The sequence below is a fragment of the Echiichthys vipera genome (genome assembly GCF_963691815.1).
Source record: "Echiichthys vipera genome assembly, chromosome: 5".
Lineage (NCBI taxonomy): Eukaryota > Metazoa > Chordata > Actinopteri > Perciformes > Trachinidae > Echiichthys > Echiichthys vipera.
Genome location: NC_139830.1, coordinates 28,931,007 through 28,953,857, shown reverse-complemented (window position 1 = coordinate 28,953,857; position 22,851 = coordinate 28,931,007). Strand labels below are relative to the sequence as shown.

The 22,851-nt window shown below is 41.8% G+C and overlaps 1 protein-coding gene across 1 annotated transcript in view; it reads right to left on the bottom strand.

Annotated features, from left to right (window-relative positions):
- sorl1 (sortilin-related receptor, L(DLR class) A repeats containing) overlaps positions 1-22,851 on the bottom strand; it is a 104,409-nt gene that overhangs the window by 25,783 nt on the left and 55,775 nt on the right. Inside the window, exons 9-21 of the mRNA XM_083913918.1 lie at positions 21,423-21,615; positions 20,946-21,063; positions 16,516-16,589; positions 14,586-14,674; positions 11,396-11,574; positions 8,043-8,229; positions 5,738-5,866; positions 4,542-4,627; positions 3,450-3,622; positions 3,106-3,237; positions 2,266-2,357; positions 961-1,207; positions 686-824 (exon numbers count right to left, since the gene is read on the bottom strand). Of these exons, the coding sequence (XP_083770044.1) occupies positions 686-824; positions 961-1,207; positions 2,266-2,357; positions 3,106-3,237; positions 3,450-3,622; positions 4,542-4,627; positions 5,738-5,866; positions 8,043-8,229; positions 11,396-11,574; positions 14,586-14,674; positions 16,516-16,589; positions 20,946-21,063; positions 21,423-21,615 (1,838 nt within the window). The remainder of the gene's footprint in view (positions 1-685; positions 825-960; positions 1,208-2,265; positions 2,358-3,105; positions 3,238-3,449; positions 3,623-4,541; positions 4,628-5,737; positions 5,867-8,042; positions 8,230-11,395; positions 11,575-14,585; positions 14,675-16,515; positions 16,590-20,945; positions 21,064-21,422; positions 21,616-22,851) is intronic.

Here is a 22,851-nt window from a genome sequence, read left to right as displayed (position 1 = left end):
GACAGTGTGTTGTTTTTAACTTTTTGCTCAATCCACACTGCTACTTTTGTGTTCATAAACACATATCATTTGATACTTCGACACACACTGCTCTGTTGTTTCCAAGGCACTAAACAGAGACATTTGTAAACGCTGCTGAGCCCGTTTTAAGTCAAAACTCTGGAGTTGTGTTTTAGTCTGGACGGACAGAATTGGAGACCTTTGGCAACGTTGAGGCAGACACCGATGTCAATCAGTCTTATCAGTTAGGTAGGCCGTCATACCCTTTTGTGATTTCACCAGGCTTCTTTCACTTTGGCATGGTTTCCTCCGGTGACTGAAAATGTTCCAAGTACCTGTCTAATATGTTGCCATATTTACTTTGCAACGACTCACTACCTGTGTTTTCCACCATCTTATACTGATTTATATTCATGTGTTACTTTCTGTCACAGTTCCACCTCGTCGTCAGTCCAAGCAAGATAAATTTAAATTAAAAAAAAACGTATACAGCCATGATTTTCAACCACACAGTAAGGTTAGACAATCTGCTTCCTGTCACATTATATGTTTTTTCAGAAAAGTTAATGTGGATGGAGCCTGAAACTGAAATCTAAGGACTGAAAAGAACAGTAAGTTAAAATAATCTATTTTTTTCTGCTAAGCTTTCAAACCGTTCTGGACATGACTCCACTCTGTTCCTCACCCCTGTTCTTCCCCTTATAGAAGATCTTGAGATCCATGACTCCAGTTAGTCTGCCAACAATCAGCTCATTACTCTGGGAGCCTGCTTTTGGAGCTTTGAAGATCCCCATTCTGGACCAGTCGTCCCAGTACAGGTCATTCTGAAAACAGCATCCAACACAAGCTATTGAAAACTGATTCTTAGTGAGGACTTAGACATTCGACACATTTAAAAATCGAATCCGACATTTTTTGGACAGATGTTTTTTAATGTTCATCTATTGTATTCACACTCACCTTGAAGACGGCGATGGCATACGGGTGGGGAAGCCCCTCCATGAGAACACTCCTCTGGTCCCCGGTAAAGTCAGCCCTCTCTATGCGGTCGCTGTAGGCCTCGGTCCAGTACAGCCAGTGGTCATCAGCTGTGATCCCGTTGGGCCAGCGCACGCCCTCGGACACGATGCAGGACACATTGGTTCCATCCATGTAGCTCCGGTAAACACCAGCTGCTCTGTCTCCCCAGTCCGTCCAGAACATCAGACTGTGGGATGTGTAGAGTAGGAATTTAACTGGACTATTCCACTAAATTTAGATTGATAGATACATTTAAAAATGTATGAAATAAAAAAAATAAAAAATAAATAAATAGGAGTGTAAATAAATACAGGAATTCATATCAATAAATTAAGAAGCTAATTAAATAAACATGTCACATTTGATCAAGTAATAATAATGTATTTTTTGGTTAATAAAATGGCAGATTTATTTATTTATCTATGTTTTTAATAGTTATTATAGACTGAACATTCCATTTAGACACTACCGAAACTTTCCCGCGTAACTGGTAGTGATTATTTACACTTATGTCTATTGTAAGAAATAAAGTCACATAATCATTTCTCTAAAATATAATTATGAAGATCCATTGAGTATTTTATTTAAGTCCACAATGTCAGATTATTACACTCTGCCTGGTCTAAGGGGTCTTCTTTCTTACAAATAAAAGACTGGCTACAAAAATGTTTGCTCCTAATAAGAGAGACCAGGGTGAGAGAAAGAGGAATCGAGGGGAATTAGGCAAAATAAATTCATTTTCTGACCAAACCCAAAAAAAGGGAAATGAGCTTAAACACAAAACAAGTCAAAAAGGGAAAAATTTATATTACAGTGTGGTGACTTTGTTGAGCAGCTCATCTTTAATAAAAGCAGAACTACATTTGCAGAAGTGGAACCAACTCTTTGTTATGGTAAATGCTGTGTGTGTGTGTGTGTGTGTGTGTGTGTGTGTGTGTGTGTGTGTGTGTGTGTGTGTGTGTGTGTGTGTGTGTGTGTGTGTGTGTGTGTGTGTGTGTGTGTGTGTGTGTGTGAGAGACATTTTGTCTGGTCATCACTTCCTCAAAGGAGTGTTTGAGGGTTGAGGTACAAGTACAGTTAGTGAGGCACATACAGTAGTTGTGGTGGTAAAAGACTCAATCCATTATTTTCTTACCAGAGAAATGTGAATGATACTCTGGTTTGTGGTGATGCAGTGTGTATATATTTAGATTTCAGATTGTGCCGTTATGGTAAAGGTAAGAGACTGCATTGTGACGGTGTTACCTCTCTCCAGGCAGAAGAACCAGCGCTCTGGGGTGTTCTAGGACAGAAGAGTTGAGCAGAGTGTGACGCAGGTCGCCATCAGGGTTAGACACCTTTAAAAAGAAGAACAGTGGAACTTTTTTGGTCAAAAGGTTCAACAATTTCAGTGCAAGTTCACTGATAAGCTTTGGATGGAAGAGAGAAAGAAAGGTTACAGGTTTGTGCTGATCGGGAGTCTTTATTTTTAGAAAAAACTGTACTTTAAGAGTAAGATGTCTACGTATACAACTCCCATTTACACCTATTGCTTACACACAAAAACAGTCAGTGCTGCTTCCAATCTGCGGACTTGTTCACAGTTGACTGGATCAGTTTTTAGAGTGAACCCACATATAAGAACTCATTCTCAAATACAAATAGCTCATCAGGTATGAATAATATTATTAAGAAACAATCAGTTTCTGACAGTTAAAAGACAGTTGGAAGCAGAAAACATGGCATTTAACTATGAATTCATGATGGGGGTTTGTCATTTGAACTAAAGTATTTGAATTAGGGCTGGGCGCCTGCTTATGGTCTATCTGCATTCAATGAATAGCAGGAATATGTAGCAGTAAATGTGGCGGTAATGGAAACTGTGTGGGACACATACTCACATCATAGTATCTATGATAAACAAGTCAATTCTCTAACTGCGTTCAAAGAAATAAATTAGCTGGATGAGAATTAAAAGGGGGTGAAAACATGTGAGTCTGGATTAGTTCAAGCACATTTAAAGAACAGGAACCTAACGTGTCTACAGCAGAAAATATATCTAGTTACTGAGTCCTACACACTTGCTGTCTTTGAGCCCTTGTGTACCTCAATCTTCTGCGCTCCAGCGTCGACCCAGTACAGCAGTCTACTGACGGGGTCAAAGGTCAGAGCCTCCACATTCTGCAGCTCTTTCCTCACTACAATCTCCTGACCTGTGCTGCCGTTCAGACACAGTCGCTGCAGGAGAGAAGAGAAAAACAGCCTTAGGTTAACAAAATTCATGGAACACCATAGTACCTTGGTAAACACATTGGAGCAGCTATAGGTCCAGCCGGATAATATAAAAAAAAACAAAAAAAAAAAACTGTCTAATGAACAAGCGCCTGCGTCACTTGTCTTTGGACTGTGAACAAAGTCTTGAGCCACTCACTCTTGAATTCCTCACTGACCTGTATGGTGTCCAGAGAGATGTCAGCCCAGTACAGGCAGTTCCTGTCATAGTCAAAATCCAGAGCCACAGCCTCCCTGAGGCCGGCCAGAGGCAGGACCTGGTCTGTGCCTGTGGCCAAGTCGTAGCGGTGGATGGAGTTCCTCACCGCGTACAGGATGAACTCATTACTCTCTGAAAGGGCAGAGGACACGTGTCACTTACACATGCTAATCACATGATACTGTTTGTGGGAAAAGTACTGACATAAACTTGAGTCTGTATTAACATCTCATTAGCAGCGGTGCATTTTAAATATGCACTAGGGTTGCTAACTTATTGAGTTCAGAGTAACAAGAATGCTATAAAGAGACAGCTGAGAAAAAAAGTTGCCAGTGAAGATTGAGCTGGAATTGATATTGCGATTCAATGATCAACGTTCCTATACCATCGATGCAAAGTGAAAATATTAGGGGATTAGATTAGTCGACCATTCGACGAGCCTGATTCGACCAATCTCACAGTCAAATCGTCGCAAAATGCTTGGTTTCTCCCAATAAACCATGATAAATAGCCTATTGGGGAATAAATATAAGCCTATTAATAAACACTGTTGCTAAAAATGTGAAAATAACTCCTGTGTTTTTAATCTATCTCCTTAGTGTGCAGGAATAACCCCTCCTCCCTCTTCGACTAAGTTGTACTGATCCAGGATCCGGCACCATCAGAGCTCATCTTGGCTGGGCTTTAAATCTATCAGGGCGTCAGAAACACAACAGTCTGCTCCTGTTTAATCTTCAGCATCATTTACTTTGAATATTTGCCCATTTGTTGTTTTTTCCATTATAGACGTTCAATCCGACACAGTCTGACACAGCGCCGTCAGCTATTGTCAAAGAAAGATACAAACAAAAAACAAATACTTTTAATAAGATGCTCCTATCAGTAATCACATCTCTCAGTAACCCTCTGCCTGACACATGTGACCATGCAGTGCTGGACTCGGGTGCACACGCCTCTGTCTGCTTCATGTCCATGGCTCACCACCCCGGATCAGAGGGTTTTTCATGTGTTTCATGACAATAGGAATGAAATGTAGTATGTGCAGGTTTACCTCCAACAGGACACGGCAGCATCTCTCCATCCAGCCTGGACTCCACATCTCCTCCACTACAGCTGTCGCCTGGTACTTTCCTGTAGCTGCAGCAGGAACAGAAAGAGTTTTCCACAGTTGGACACTTGGTGGTGCTGCACCAAACACATGAATGACAGCAACACTCGTTCTCTCTCCATAGCAGCAATACAGAGAGAGAGAATAAAGCCTGGTTTGCATTCCTAGGAATTGTCAGGTGACAAAAATGAATGAAAGGTGATGACTGTTGTTATTATTATGTAAAAAGCATGAGTTAAGGGGGTCAAATTTAAGCTTGCGCGTTGACCGCAATGCGACCAGGGAAATGAAAAGATAACTGAGATTGATCAAACAAGGTAATTTGATGTTTCACTTCACGCTCAGGTTCTATTCTCACTTACCGTACAACAGTTTTATGGAAAAAGAGTCCATGGTTCTTTATCAGAGAAGAGTCCATGGGGCCCTAAAAGGGCCTTCTTGTGAGAAGCTTTTTGCATTGGGTTCACAACGAGGTTGGGCGCAGAGACCCAGTAAACGGCTAAATCAACGTGAGTACTAAAACAACCGTTAGCTTGTAAAGTGCCTATTCACAAACCTGGTGTGACGGCTTACAAACCTCCGAGATCGACATTAATCCGGGAAACTCGGACACACAAACAATACATTTTTCCTCCATCTTTCTAGCTGACTTGATGTCGCTCTCTGGTTGCCTAGGAAACATAAACGTCACACCCAAAGCTTCTATCTCATTGGTTGCGCTTTGAAAGGTCAGCGGCCACTAGGTCAAAGTTCAACTGATTTGAACTTTGAGCGCAGTGGCAGAGAGGCTGTCTGGGCGGTGTGCTTCATTACATTGGGCTACATTAGCGCTGCTGCTACCGCCTCCTTCATAGGAAATTAATGAACAGCCGGTGAAAAGCGTTTTTACTAAGCAACATGAGTAGGGGCCTTGAGGCATGGCAGTTTACTTTAGAGAGGTCCATCACTTTAAAATATTAGGCAAAACCTCAAAGGTCGAGGTCAATGCAACTCAAAGGGAAATAGCTTACTTTATAAAAACTTGTGTACATGTGAATCCATCAGTGCTGCGGATGCCAACATTAAGCTAAGAAACCACACAAAAGAATCCCGGCTGCACATTTCTGCACTGTAAAGATGTAAAGATCGGAGCAGCTTACCCTTTGCTGCGACGGTAGGTGGTACCGATTGGACATGGCACTGGAGGAGCATAAAGGTCACCTGAGAACTCGGGGTCAGGCACACACACCTGCAGAGACAAGTCTTCACTCAGCTTGAAGCCATAGTCACTGGAAGGAGGTCGAAGACCGGTTGGGAAAGGAAAGAAAGAAAAAAGAAGTGAGTTAGCCTGTGCCCTGTAATTAATGGCAGAACCTGGTGTGCATTTTAAAACAGACTCATTAGGAGTTAAGATGGGAGCTCCAGGAGCAATAAAAATGTGCAGAGTGGGCCTAGACCAGGGGTCTCCAACAAGTAGCTTGTTTAGCCTGTTTTTGAGTGGTTTCAAACAATACAGTATGAACATACATTTGATGGTAAACCGGTTAACATTTCTATGCAATACAATTCCCAGACATCCACCCCTTTTCAATCTAAATGAATTAAGCTAATCAGCTGTCAATTAAAACATGGATTAAATTGGTTATAAGCCTCCAAAATGATGTCCAGGTAAAATCTCAACAGCATTTACAACACTTCTGGAACCTCATAGAGCCAGAAAACTATAAGAACCTCCACATCTGCTTTGTTTGGGTCTACATACCTCCGTGAGGCAGCTTTGTCTGACATGAATGCCATGAAATATAAATTCAGAATGAGACTGACAGCTAAGTGAACTAAATATACACCTCTCTTGTTGACTCCATGCAGTTTCAGTCATCTCACTCACTGAGTAAAACAACTACAGATAATGGAAGGAATGTGAAAGGAAGGTATGCGTTGATATGTGGACAGACAGAAAATAATGAAAGGTAAAATAAGTATTTAACTGTTTTTTATGACGCTAATATACAAATTTAGTGTGCGCTTGAAACATTGAAAATGTGAAGAAATATATACAGAAAATCATGCACATGCTGCTGAATTTAAGATGCGAGTGTTGGATACCAACATTTGTAAATGTTCACAAAAAGGAGGGTATTAAGCTGGTTTTGGGTGGAGATCATTTATGTGAATAAATGTTACTATAATAATATAAAACATAAGTAGCTTCTGGCCAGTTAAATTTGGTCAAATAAGCTCTCAGAGGAAAAAATGTTGCAGACCCCTGGTTTACACTAATGTACTGGTTAGGCAGTTATAGAAGTTAAATTTAGGGCACTTTCACACCAGCCTTAGCCGATCGTACTCGGGTGTGAACCAGAAGTGGACAAGGTAAGCGGACGGAGACCTCGTAGAAGAGGTGGCCTTGGTCTGCTTCCCAACGAACTCTGGTGTATGATCGGACCTGGGTCCATACTAACTGCAGATAACACTGCACATTTTTGGACCAATGCAGATCCTGTAGGCAGCTACGTGATTTATGTCATGATTAAGTCTCTTCCCTGTCACTACAACAACACCGCGCCAGCATGAGTCACTACGGACAAACCTGGAGGAGTGATGTAATAACCGGGGACCAACACCAAAATCAACTCCTGCAGTTGTTTCTCCATGGTGACATCACTTGTGGCGGGTGCGTTGTCTGCTGTCACTCTGTTTACAGTCACAGCGTTTGACCAATTGGAGAGCAGTTTATGATCCATGTCGCCCTCCCCAGACACATCTGACCAATGAGTGAAGTGCTTTTTTTCCCTTTTTAGGCCCAAACCTTTATTGAGCCAAAGTGCAGCTACATTTTGGTTCACATCAGCACGTCATCAACTGATTTGGACCAGATCAAATGAATAGGTGTGAGAGCGAACCAGACCAGCTGGACAAAAAAAAAAAAATATATATATATATTCTTTTTCACATGTGGTACACACCAGGGAAGTGGACTAGAAATGCACTCAGATGTAAAAGCGCCCTAAAAGTGGGTGTCATCTAACTCTGGTACAGCAGAGGTCCAACTCACACTAAAGCTAATGAATATAGATTTTCATTTATCAAAACTCTAGTCATTCCAAAATGGTGAGGGTAATTGTCTTGTCTTAAAGAGCTATTTAACAATTATCCAACTCCACTACATTATAATGAATTTCAGGGGAGAGTATTTATGACTGATAAACATTTTGACGGATCTGTAAAGCTAACATTTTCTCATGTGACTAGTAAACAGATGTTTAAGTTTAGACATTTCACCAAATGTACAGTTTGGTTTGCACATTGTTTTGGGTCACATGTGGAATTCTGTCTGTTCTCAAACAGTCCAACATGTGCTTCCTTTACTGACATGCATAAACACACAACTGTAATGGGACACAGACAACATTTCAACAACAAACACTGATGAATATGAATGTTTTGCATGTCTGTGTCTCTAACCATTCGTAGTCCTGGCGTGTGCAGGAGCAGTTGGAGATGGTGACGGGGCGGTCGAAGTCCTCTCCGTTAAAACACGTAGCGTGAGGAGCTCGTCTCTTGAACGTTACCTCTCTGCCCAACAGACACTCGTTACCGTGCTCATCTGACGGAGACCAGTGCTTGTAGTCAGCGTCAGAACACGGCACACCTGGAGAAAAAGGAGAAGAAGAGAGACTATAGATATTTCAGATAGAAATGGAATGGTGGTGCGCTTGTCCTCCTGTAGAGGACTTTCAAGTGATGAAACCTCCATCTGGTAGCCTTAATTAAAAGGTTCACAGCTCTTGAAAACACCAGAGAATATATGTTTTTCTCTGTTTCTCATCTAGCTAGTATAGATTTAGCCATCATTGGCACACAGCAATTTCTGAAATTCACTTCCATCATACTGCTTTTATGGCATTATGGCTACAGAGTGTGAAGGAACTAATTATATTTATTGTCCTCCTTTAACTACTATGAGTATTTTTGTTTTAAGTGTTTCTTAGCATAACACTGAAAGTTAACGATATTAGAGGGTACAAATTCCATAAAGATTGGAGTCATTTCAATGTTTTTCCAATCTCCATGTAAGTTTTATTTGAGCTAGATTTCCCAATTTTTACGTGACAAACGTCTTCATAGTAATGCTTACTGTTTTATACTGATGGCTGCTACAAGACTTAATTAAAATTGGATGAACCAAAATTTCCTTCAGTTCCTTCCAGTTTCCTTCACCAGAAACTTATTAAAAACTTTCATCACAAACTTGTGTCAGTGTCAGTGAGGACCAGTGATGCCACTAACACGTTAGCCTACTTACTAACGCTACTCTAATCTGACTCCTTTGTTTTCAGTAACCAGGAGGCTAGTCTAACGTGTATATATATTTCCAAATCAGCTTAAAGTCATCTTTAGTCATCTTTAGACAGTTATCTAAGTCACTGTGTGTTACTATAGTGACAGACCCACCTCTTCATTGTCTATATTATTGAGCTGAGTTGTATGGACCTTTTCAAAGACGTAAACATTCTAAATCTGTCCTAGTTTTTTTTCCTGTAGCAGTGTATGTGAATGGCATCAACTGACAGGAAGTTAACAAGGACCAAGGCTGTTGCCTAGCAATGAAATTCCATTAAAAAGGTCTATATGGTCTGACAAGACGTCTTCCTCCAGTCGCGTTAGCATGGTTCAAATGCTTAAAGCTAAACAATCTTTAGAATAATATTCCAATAGCAGCAGGATGAAATAAAAGTTTAAAAAGTCTTCCGTTCAAAATGGGTGGGCTTCATATTATATTCAGTTTAGTTTGGCTCTGGTGAAGACAGGTAAAACGTGATGAGCATCTGTTTGGTCGTCGAATTCCATTATTTTTAACATTGTATTCTTCACAGGTTGTGGCAGCCAGTGAAGCCGCAAAGGCCTTTATTTCAGGCCTATCAGAACATTTAAATTATGACTAGAAACAGATATTAATACATTGAATATATTTTTACATTGTGTTAGGTAAATCAGGTGTACGGTATTTTGGCTTTAAATTTGATTTATTTCAAGTTAGGGACTATTCACAATAAGACATATAAACATATATTGTACAAGAGATATATCATGTTAGGTTGCAGCTGTTTGCCATTTTCCACTCACATTAACAGAAAACTGATTCAACCTCCTTAAAATCATATCTTTTCTAAAAACCATTTACCCCAGTTTGTCATTCAACATGAACTGTGACATTTTCCGTTTAAAACTCTTCCCCAAATCTTGGATGGAGGAGGCCTTAGTTTGGGTGGTGTATCTAGCTGATACCGGTTTATCACAGCTGACGCTCAGTCAGCTGGGCCTCAACACCTCCCTGTGCAACTGGCTGCTGGACTTCCTGACGGGGAGACCACAGGCAGTTCGAGTTGGAAGCAACACCTCCAGCACCATCACGCTCAACACAGGGGCCCCCCAGGGGTGTGTGCTGAGCCCCCTCCTCTTCACTCTGCTGACCCACGACTGCACACCATCATCCGGCTCCAACCTCTTCATCAAGTTTGCGGACGACACAACTGTGGTCGGTCTCATCAGCAACGATGAGGAGACCGCCTACAGGGACGAGGTGAGCCACCTGGCCACGTGGTGCAAGGACAACAATCTCCGCCTGAATGTGGAGAAGACGAAGGAGATTGTTGTGGACTTCAGACGACGGCACTCCCAGCATGTTCCACTCACCATCGACGGCAGTGGAGCAGGTGAGCAGCACCAAGTTCCTGGGAGTGCACATCTCTGAAGACCTGTCCTGGAGCAACAACTCAGCATCACTGGCCAAGAGAGCAAACCAGCGCCTGTACTTCCTCCGCAAGCTCAGGAGAGCAAGAGCCCCGACCCCCATCATACACACCTTCTACAGAGGCACCATCGAGAGCATCCTCTCCAGCTGCATCACCGTGTGGTACGGCGCCTGCACCGTGTCCTGCCGCAAGACTCTGCAGCGCATCGTGAGGGCAGCTGAGAGGATTATTGGTGTCTCTCTCCCCCCCCTGTCGGACATTTACAACACCCGTCTCACCCGCAGAGCCATCAGGATCGCAGGTGACCCCACCCACCCCTCCAACAGCCTCTTCAGCCTGCTGCCGTCGGGGAGGAGACTGCGGAGTCTCCGAGCAAAAACCAGCAGGCTAAAAGACAGTTTCTGCCACCAGGCAGTCAGGAGACTCAACTCCCTCCCTACTCTGCCCCCCCCCTCCCCCCTCTGACTCTGCCCCATGCCACAGTCACCCTTACACCTCCCCTCCCCTCCGTCATCTGACATCATGCCCCCCCCCCCCCCCCCCCCCCCCACACACACACACACACATTACATCTGAACTCGGACTCGAACTGCTATTTGCACTTCACTGCACTACCTCACTTTAATGAACAATACCGCTCTACCTCAATTCAACAAATGTCATTGCACTGTTACTGTCTATTTATTATTATTATCTTATTCACTGTACAATCCACTGTCACTTTACATTTTTTTTTTTTTTACTCTTTGTATATTTTTATTATGTTGTATATATATATATATGCCGATTGCACTGGGTCTGAGAGGACTGTAATTTCATTTTTTGCATTTTGTATGTCATGCATATTGCAATTTTTGACAATAAAACTGACTTGACTTGACTTGACTTGACAATGGCGACCTGCAAACCATTACTATTAAGCCCTGCTTCTGTTGAGTGCTTCAGCTAAACTTATAAATAGCAGTTGTGAGTTGCTGTTGTTGCTAAGAGCTGAGGATGTCGAACATGAAAGCTCTTCATCCTTGTCCTCCCTCTGAACAACCTCCTCACTCTCAAACCTACCCAGAACGTCGGAGGTGTTGACCTGCAGGATGAGCCAGCTGTGCCTCTGGTCGGCGTAGGAGCCGAAGATGGTGAAGATGGTGCTCTTCTCCCCGGGTTCGGTCAGCAGCTGGTAAACATACACCTCCTTGTCTGAGAACTGAAAGTCGGTCCAGGTCTCGCCTTCATTGGTGCTGAACCTGATGGGACATGGCCAATATTAAATTAATTTTATTAAGCGACAATTTCAGCTGTTTTCCAAGAGAGGAAAGATCAACATGGGGGTAGTATTGGAGTATATCAGGCATTTTAATAGGGAGATTTCACCCAGTTATATTATTATATTAAGGCAGAGCCAGGTTAATGAGTAACCACAGTACAGGAACTGAATTCTCTCTGCATATAAACAAGGTCAGCTGTTTTCCCATTAATACACTGTATCACCTGCGTGTGAATATGAATAGCCTGTAATGCGGCTGTTGGCATAGAGGTGTTATATGACACCTCTGTTTACTGAGGGATGGTTGACTTGCCTTTTTCTCTACAATATGCTGCTTCACATTCACGCAATCTGCTCTTGCTGACTAATGAGCACATCCACTGGGGCAGGTGCCATTTATGTGCTTCACTCCACACATTCCCTCAAGCTGTTTGGGGATTTTAAATGGAATCCTTCTAGTCACAAAACAGTCTCTCCAGGTTCTGTGTTTGAAACGGTTTTGTTTATGATGAAACAACGGAGTGACAGATTGGGCTTCTGAGCTTAAAAGGGATAGTTTGCCTCTTTTGAAGTGTAGTTGTGTGAGGCACTTATCCATACTCAGTGTGTTACCTACAGCAGATGACAGTTGGCACGCTGCCACTTTGGAGAAGCAGACAGGAGGACTGACACGGAAGCTGCTGTGGTCGGTGCAGCAGCTGCAGCAAAACATACTTAAGTAACCTTAAAAAAAAAGCTTATCTAAAAAAATCTGTTTAATATTTTCACTGCTGTACCTTGCCATCACAGACTCCTTTTTTCTGGCACTACATGTTCTCAACGTATTCTACACATACAGTGGGTACGGAAAGTATTCAGACCCCCTTAAATTTTTTACTCTTTGTTAAATTGCAGCCATGTGCTAAAATCATTTAAGTTCATTTTTTTTCCTTTTAATGTACACACAGCACCCCATATTGACAGAAAAACACAGAATTGTAGACATTTTTACAGATTTATTAAAAAAGAAAAACTGAAATATCACATGGACATAAGTATTCAGACCCTTTGCTGTGACACTTGTATATTTACCTCAGGTACTGTCCATTTCTTCTGATCATCCATGAGATGGTTCTACACCTTCATTGGAGTCCAGCTGTGTTTAATTCTAATGATTGGACTTGATTAAGGAAGCCACACACCTGTCTATATAAGACCTTACAGCTCACAGTGCATGTCAGAGCAGATGAGAATCATGAGGTCGAAGGAACTGCCTGAAGAGCTCAGAGACAGAATTGTGGCAAGGCACAGATCTGGCCATGGATACAAAAAAATGTCTGCTGCACTTAAAGTTCCCAAGAGCACAGTGGCCTCCATAATCCTTAAATGGAAGACGTATGGGATGACAAGAACTCTTCCAAGAGCTGGCCGTCCAACCAAACAGAGCAATCGGGGGAGAAGAGCCTTGGTGAGAGAGGTAAAGAAGAACCCAAAGATCACAGTGGCTGAACTCCAGAGATGCAGTGAGGAGATGGGAGAAAGTTCAAGAAAGTCAACCATCACTGCAGCCCTCCACCAGTCAGGGCTTTATGGCAGAGTGGCCCGACGGAAGCCTCTCCTCAGAGTAAGACACATGAAAGCCCGCATAGAATTTGCCAAAAAACACATGGACTCCCAGACTATGATAAATAAGATTCTCTGGTCTGATGAGACAAAGATAGAACTTTTTGGCCTTAATTCTAAGCGGTATGTGTGGAGAAAACCAGGCACCGCTCATCACCTGCCCAACACCATCCCTACAGTCAAGTGTGGTGGTGGGAGCATCATGCTGTGGGGGTGTTTTGCAGCTGCAGGGACAGGACGACTGGTTGCAATTGAAGGAAAGATGAATGCGGCCAAGTACAGAGATATCCTGGACGAAAACCTTTTCCAGAGTGCTATGGACCTCAGACTGGGCCGACGGTTCACCTTCCAACAAGACAATGACCCTAAGCACACAGCTAAAATGACGAAGGAGTGGCTTCGGAACAACTCTGTGACTGTTCTTGAATGGCCCAGCCAGAGCCCTGACTTGAACCCAATTGAGCATCTCTGGAGAGACCTCAAAATGGCTGTCCACCAACGTTCACCATCCAACCTGACAGAACTGGAGAGGATCTGCAAGGAGGAATGGCAGAGGATCCCCAAATCCAGGTGTGAAAAACTAGTTGCATCATTCCCAAGAAGACTCACGGCTGTATTAGCTCAAAAGGGTGCTTCCACTCAATACTGAGCAAAGGGTCTGAATACTTATGTCCATGTGATATTTCAGTTTTTCTTTTTTAATAAATCTGTAAAAATGTCTACAATTCTGTGTTTTTCTGTCAATATGGGGTGCTGTGTGTACATTAATGAGGAAAAAAATGAACTTAAATGATTTTAGCACATGGCTGCAATTTAACAAAGAGTAAAAAATTTAAGGGGGTCTGAATACTTTCCGTACCCACTGTATATGCAACTCTGCTGTTGCACTGCACTGTATTACTGCGCAGACCAGCTGTTTGAGTCAGACTTTTGGTGATTTATGTACTAAACAAATACTAGAAAATAAAAATGAGTGATTATATCAGTATCGACTAAATGCCTTTTACTCTTGAGATAAGAGGATCCCTTTATGAGCCGGCGTTTACAGAGGAAGAACTTCTGCAGAGGGAGACTGAACAGCTGAAAGAGAGAGAGGAAACTTCAGTGGAAACTGAAGGAAAGCCTGACTGACAGCAAAGTACAGTAGAGCTGCGAAAATAAAATAGTCTAAGTATAAAGTACATTTAGGCTGAAATGGATTTTTCAGGTGTGCCTTAAATCTGTTAAGCTGCCGCCCCCGTTCACAGCAGTATATTACTTAGCTTCCATGTCTGTCTTCTAACAGTCATCAGCTGTAGGTCACGGACTATATATAAGTACCAACCACACTTCAAAAATCAGATTCTTGCTCCTGTCCTGGAGGAACATTTCCAGGTCATGTGGACTTACTTGAGATGTGTGGTGGCGCCTCCTTGTCCGATAGCCATCAGGATGCCTCCATGGTCTCCCCATGTGTAGAAATGAGGGCCTGCCAGTGCCTGGACAGCAGAAAGTATGTTCAGTGAACTATAGGACCATAATGCACTTGGCCACAGGCAATAAAAAGTAATTTAAGCACTTAGATATCAGCTTTAATTAATCTGGAGGAGATCTAAAGACATCTTAATGATCTCATGAAATGGCACCTTAACTTCCATGGTTTGATGCTATTCCTGCTGAAACAGGACAGTGAGTGGGGCAAAGCACAGTGGAGATTCATTCTAAACTTTAAACCATTAGAATATCACTTAAGGAATGAAACCGTGTTTGATGAGATAGAAGTGTCAGAAGGGCAGGATATAATTAAAAAAAAATTCTATTCCTGAGACGAATGCTCTTTACCAGGAGATCAAAGTGTCCATTTCATTGGGTCTTTAAAGTCTTGAAAAATACAAACTTTTGGGTGTTTACATCTTTAGTTTTCATTTTCATTGCATTTCCTTCATTCATTTAGGCTCATTTCACACAGCCCAAAACTAAACCCTCTATCTGTTATGGAACATTATGATGTCACAGTATAAGTGGATGTTTGTACCAAATTCGAAGAAAACCCCTCCAGGTTCCTGAGGTATATGAAAGAGCTTAATAAAAACATATAATAAAAAAATACATAAATTAGATCAAAACAAATAAGATCAACTATGTGAAACAAACAATAAATTTGATATATAAAAAGAATAAAAAACAAATTAAGACTAAAACAAATCAGATATATACTGTAGCACTTCCACAACTAGCTTGGAAAGCTGATTATGATTAATCACTTGACTCATTAGTTGTCAACTATTAAATTAAATGCTGACTATTTTGATGATCAATTAATCAGTTTGAGTAATTTATTAGAGTTATAATCCGTAATATTTGAGATCCCTTGTTTCTAGCGGCCTCTTTGGTGGTAAGATGTAACTGCAGGTGAACCTGTTTTCAGAGCCTCCATCCGATTTTCTGATTACACTGAAACGCAGCTTAACCAGTGATGACTGACAAGTTCCACCAGCAGACCAACCGCTGCTGACTAAGTGAGTAAACAGCGTCACTTACATGGCGGGGCATATACATATAGGAAGGGAATGTCTCCACAGACACCGATTAAATAGAAGTGCTTTCATTAGTGGGTCATATGATCGATCACCATTGTTTGAACTCACTCTGTGATAGATAGGAACTTAAAAGACAATTAACTAGATGGAAATCTCACGGATTATAACTTTAAGAAAGAGACAATTTCCTGATGCCAGCTTCAGCTTCAAAAACAGAGATAAAAGTAAAGTCAGTATTGACTTTACGATCGTTCACTCATTGTCACTGCAAATGAATACTGATTTTGCTCTCTGCTAGATGTGTACATTCAAGCTTAATAGTGTTTAAAAATGTAAAAAATTAAATATATCAACATGAAATATATCAATATTATGCTATGACTTTGTTAGACCCCAGGTGGCCCAACAAAATAAACATCACCAGTCTCTGAAATGTAAAGCATCTAAGGTATAACTTGTTCTTTGAGTCACAGTCATAGGTATTGCATAATGGTTACTTATGGCCTATGTTCCAAATCATAATTAGGTTAAATATATTATTAATGCAGTGCTTCTCTGAAGCATATGGACATTAAAGTCTGATGCTCATATTTAACTATATATAGATGTGTTATCAAGAACTATACAAGAAGTCAGTTGAAATAAAGAGGGCAGAAGGTCCATAATGCCTGGGTACATACGCAGGCACTGAAATGAAATTTGTTGCGACATGTTGAAAGCTCTCTTTGATAGACGAGCTGCTTGCGACTCTGTTTTACAAGCTGTGTTTTTCTTGTCATCTGTGTCACATTTGTACTGACCTCTCTCCAGCGAGCTCCGGCGCTGCTGGATACATACACGTTTGCCTTGTTGGCCAAGTTCCTGCCTACAGATCCTGCAATCAGAGGACAAAAGGGCATTTTACCAATACACATGCACACATCACAGGGCTTTCCCCTGAATATTACAGACTTGATGTGGCCACCGCTTTTGCTTTCACATATGGAAAATCTGTAATCCAAGAACACGAACCATAGCATTTTGTATCTTTTCATGCATGTGGCCTTTGTATGCACCAGCAAATACTTTCCCTTGACAGTATGTCATATAATAAGGCACATCACTGGGAACAATCTACTCAGGAAAGTCACAAAGAAACATAATGAAATCAAACAAGCAGAAATGGAAACTGGGACTAAAAGCGCACACACACACACACACACACACACACACACACACACACACACACACACACACACACACACACACACACACACACACACACACACACACACACACACACACACACACACACACACACACACACACACACACACACACACACACACACACACACACACACACACACACACACACACACACACACACACACTCTACACTCTACACTCTACACTCTACACTCTACACTTTACAACATGCATCCTTCCATCCATCAAAAACAGTAGGATTTATGGACTGGATGATTAATAGCAGCAGTGTCTGCCTTTGACACTTAAGCTCAGGCAGACCTTCTCACATCGATCCTCACTTGAGGGCGAAAGAATTCAAGAGGCGCACGTTAGAATAAGAGTAACATGGTTGTATCTCTGTGGAGGACTGTAACAGCGCTTCTGAAATAATTACACTCTGTTTGTGTAAACGGACTAATGACTCATTAAATATCATGGAGAAAGAGACTGGAGACAATAAACAAATGTTCCACTGAAGACTCTCTGCCAATGTGCAGATATTAAACTGGCAGGCACAAACACGTCGTCACTGTGTATGTGTGTTTAGTCTGCAGTTCTATCATTATTGTAATGATCTGAAAATCAGAGCTAGGCTGTCTTCTCTGGTTGAAAGTTTCTCGTCTGTTTCCAAAAGCACGGAAGATCTCTACAATCAGCAGTTTTAAGATTAATGTTACCAATTCAGTATCCGACCAAATGTTATAAAACATTATGATGTCACAGTTCAAGTAACCTGACTCCGCCAGATGCATTGATTTGCATTTGCTCAGCATATCCATCTGGGAACTCTCGGATGGAGATCTTTTGTGGAGGAAGTCGATCACCACCTATGTCGGTGATTGACCAAATCAACCAATCAGATCAACGAAGCGTATGACGTACTAACAAAGCGTCGAAACAAAGAAACAACATGGGGGTTAAGGATATTTGCCGTTTCTGTAACGTGAATTTATGGATCAAAGGCACAATTTCAGGGGCCCGGTCCATATTCCAACAGGATCCAAGAGAAAAAGTGTTAGCGAGCCCCTTGTTCTATAGCTACGCTCAGCTCATCCGTGGAAGCCGCCATGTTGTTTACACTGAACAGTCGCTTCTCGTTGCGTCACACTTAAATCCGCCTCAAAACCAACGCTGATTGGTTCGGTCGCTTGGGCAAACTTCTCCAAATTTTCTCTGGCGCACGTTACCAGAGTGATCTGCGAGTAAAATACAATGAAGCTCAGAGATCAGGATGGACTCACAAGGCCACAGTTCAAGTGGACGTTTGTACCAAATTTGAAGAAAATCCTTCCAGGGGTTCCTGAGGTGTATGAAGGAGCTTAATAAAAACATATAATAAAAAAAATACATAAATTAGATCAAAACAAATAAGATAAACTATTCTGTGACATTAGTGCACTCCCCCAATAAATTTGATGTATAAAAAACTAATTGGACTAAAATAAATTAGATATATGTTGCAGAGCACTTCTACAACTAGCGGAATACTCCTCATCATATATTTAACATTTTGGTAAACTATATTCAACATATTCCAGTCCGTGACTCGCCGTAACTCTGTAATGAAAAGGGGGTGTGCTGGATTTAGATCACAAGACAAAGACGAGACATAAACTAGAGTCTTACCGCAGCGGCCAGGTGTTTGAATCCAACCTGTGGCCCTTTGCTGCATGTCATTCCCTCTCCCCCTCTTGTCTACCTTAAGCTGTATCTTTCTAAGACAAAGGCAAAAAAAACAAGCGCAAACAGATGCCAATGTGCAGCGGGCGAGGCAAATGCTGCAACGCAAACATTACGCAACACATGCATCATTAACGTGGCTACAACGACGCGCCAGGTAACCCGACATGGAGTGAATTTGAACGGCCGGTGTAAACACAACATAATAATGACCTTGAATTTAAACTACCAGAGCTGCATGATCCACTATAATAATATATACTTGTAATAATTCTCTAATGGTAATCTCAAACGATGTGTTGAAGAATATATGAGCAGCTTTTTCAAGTTGTTGTGTATGTAAACGTGTCTGTGCACTGCGTATGTGCCTGTAATCACGTGTGCGTTTGACCCGTCAAGTGTCCGCTGGGTGCTGTAGCAGTAATTAGTCTCTCTCTCTCTCTCTCTCCCTCTCTCCCTCTCTCCCTCACCCCCTCTCCCTCTCTCTCTCTCTCCCTCTCTCTCCCTCTCCCTCGCCGTCTCTCCCTCTCCAGGGGAAACAGTCTCCTATACAATGGAGAGTATCAACAAATCAACAATACTTTCCACCAGCTGTGAAGAGGCAAAGAAGCTTCCGATAAACTCTTGACTGAACCAAATGCTCTCACATGACGTACGACTTTTAATGTTCAGCTGAAGTTTTGGGATTTTCAAAATACCGACATACTAAACAAGAAGGTTCTAGCACCTCCTCCACAGAATGCAGCCTTATTTCCTGTGTTTTGTGCGATACAGGAAGACTAAAGGTGCGTTCACACCGGGGGCGACAGACGCGACAAACATGACAGGATTACATACAAAGTCAATGTGCAGACACGACTTTCAAGTCGCGCAACGCGTTTCAAGCGTTTTGTCACGTCGGGGACGGCCCGGTGTGAACGCACCTTAAGAAGGACAGAAGGGCAGCTCAGGTACCGCAGAGGAGGACTTGTAGGTTTGCATAGCTTGTTTCCTGTGCAACTTATCTGTGTTATCAGAACAAGAGGAAGTTGCTGTAAAACCAACACAAGCTTGTCTGGCTCCAGCTCTGCCAGTGAGACTGTCCTCCAAACAGACGGAAACCAAAGTCTCACCATCTGTCTTTGCTAACAGATACTCAAGTGCACTCATGCCAATATTACCGAAACCTTTTTCTTCTTTCCATCACACAGATTCTAGAGATTACCAGTAGTATTCTAGAAGTGTGGGCTGAAATGTATTTATATTAAAAAAAAATGTTTTAAAAAAGGCACAACCACTAAACTGAGGAATTGATGTGGTCCAACAAAACACGGATTGTGCCCTCAATGTAGGGGTGGGCAATATGGCAAAAATATCATATCATGATTTTTTTTACTGTAAAATCAGTAAGATGTTTCCATTATATTCTAATTATTTTGCAAGTTACTGAACAGTCTATGTAAAAATAAAGCCCTAAAAGAGAAAAAGTATAACAGAGCATCTAGGCAAGAGAACCTTTCTGAACAGATTTGAATAAGTTTGTGCAATTTTGCCAACTTGTGCTAAATACAATAGACATTTAACAACGACCTCTCTAAAGCTACATGTTTCCTCTACTAGCTGTGGTGTGGCTGGTCTCCTCGCTGTTTCACATGATTATTTATTTATTTTATTTACTATCTAAAGAAGACCTACTCATTTCACTACGAAACCTAAATAAATGTCTCATTGAAGCTAAACGGGCCGGATTAGGTTCAGAAGAAGAAGTTCGGAGGAAATGATCTTAACTGTGCAGTGTGTGTGTGGCAGGTTTAAGTTGCGTTCACTCTTTGTTAAACACAATAGGAGTCCGCTGGTGCACGGGACAGTTGACAGTTTTTAGGCGGATATTTCACAGCCAGTATCGATGCGACGAGATAGTCTGGCACTTGTGTGCTGTCAGGACACGTAACTCCTCCGTTCTGTTTACATTTTCAGCAATGAATTCCTGCTACGCTCTGAATCAAACAGGATGGGGGATTAGAAATCCTCATCACTGCCTGTAGTTCGTTATAATTGGTTGATCGGCGTGTCTTTAGGGCGGTGCATGAGGCTGACTAGCCATTTGTGGGATTTGGCTGAGAAAAAAAAAAAAACGACCATCTCTCTGCTTTGGCAGATTGTTAACACGTTTGGATCCTCACCCCACCCCTACTACATGGAAGTTCAGATGAGGTGGAAAGTTTTGGTGCTAATATGGCGCTGATGTCCACTCCTGCACATCAAGGACAACAAGATTTTTCAGTATTTTGAGTTTCGATAAATCCTGTCGTTATCGGCGATGCTGCTGCTAGTTGTCCCACCTGTGGCCATGATAAGTCCTGGTGCAGAGTCCTTGGATAAAATCGGCATCCTCCTCAGCTGGATGTTGAGCAGCTGGCTCCAGCGCTGGGCCAGGTGGAGAGAACAACCTTTACCGAGCTGAAGGGGAGAGAAGCAGAGAGCCAGGTGATGTTGTTTAATTGGTGTCAGTGCTCTTCTCTCTGCTCTAGAACTCACTTACATCAGAGACTTATAGGTCAACCACCAGACAGAGAGAGTATGTAAGACAAATAAAACGTAAGGTTTTCTCACAAAGAGAGTCAGACACCTGCAAAAACAAACAATTCTCTACAGCAACCACACACTGTTTTGCAGCAGAGGTCTCTGTGGTGGCATAGCTGGGTGAAAACACTATGCTGCAGATAAGACCTCACAAGGTGATTAGAGCAGAATCACATCCAATATAATAATAATGGATGACAAGGGATCAGTTTCTGATGTCAGTGTTGTTGGTGTACCTGGCAGTCCACAGTTCCTCCAAGGCTGTCGGCAGAAGGTGGCTGAAGCAGCTCCCACGTCCCCCCCTTGTCGAAAGTGATGACGGATCGCATGTTGTCCTCGCTGACCGAGCCGTTGATGAGCGTGGCGATGAAGACTCCTCGCAGCCCCTCCACACGATGCAGGTCTGCAAAAGGCTCATTGGAAAAATACCTGAAACACAGAGGGGGATACATACTCATCACCAAGAAATTAATTCTCGCCTAATGTACCACAGCTGCTGACACAACGAAACATTAGGGAGCAATGTTTGATTTCTATTGAGAATAGAGGTAAAAAGTGTGGGCCCAAAGAAAATGACTTGCTGACTCTTTTTCTTGCGCTGATCTAAAAACTGAAATCGCCGGTTTCCTTCTACATGATCTTTTTCACTTGGCTTGAGATTTAAAAAAAATTTTTTTTAAAGATTACTGGAGGGCAGCATATGTAAACTTAAAGCCTAATTCCGGCGTAAAATGCAACAGCGACTCTCTGGGATATCTCCGCTTATCGTTGATACACGGAAAAAATTGTCTGGATATAACGGCGGAATTACACTTTAACAGGGAACTTGAAGAACTCCATTACCCAGAAATGATGTACTGTAAGAAAACTACATGCATGTTCACTACACACACATTTGGAACAACCTGTCCAAATTTATCTGAACCAATATGATGAAAAGAAAAACACATTTAGATATTGTGATACACAATTAGGCTGTTTAACTGATATTGACATTAACATTAAGACCTTCTCAGAAAACATTATCTGAAATACCTGAGGGAATATCATTTGAAACTGCAGTTTTTGCTTTTTCAAACTTTACATTATTTACCACACAGTTCAACGTGATTAACATCAACTGGGTTACATAACCCATGATTTCATATAAGTGAGCAGTGTTTTATTGGAATAAAGTACTTCTTACATATCACCCAAAAAACAATCAAAACTATATAAAATTGTTGATTTTAAATATTTGTCATCTATCATCTCTATCTTGATACAGTCATTTTGACGACGCTTTGCATTATGATACGTGTTTATTTTGCACACACTTCATAATGAGAAAATACATATATGACTAAAAAGTACATTTCATTTGTCAAGTACACAAATATATGCTTTACCATGTGGTTATTTAATACAGACTATCAAATCATCAGAAAGAATTCTATATCATGATCGTTATGAGATTAAAGTGACCTATATCTTGATAGAACATTGTGGTCACATGGCCCAGACCTAGCTTTATGTTTACACAACAAAGGCACAGGACCTCCAGCTTATTTCATTAACAGAGGACACAGTGTAGGATTTATAAAAAGAATCATCCTTGGCAGGCGAACACCTGAGGCAACACTGTGACTGCTTCTGCCAAAACAACACACGATCTTCCTGATGTGA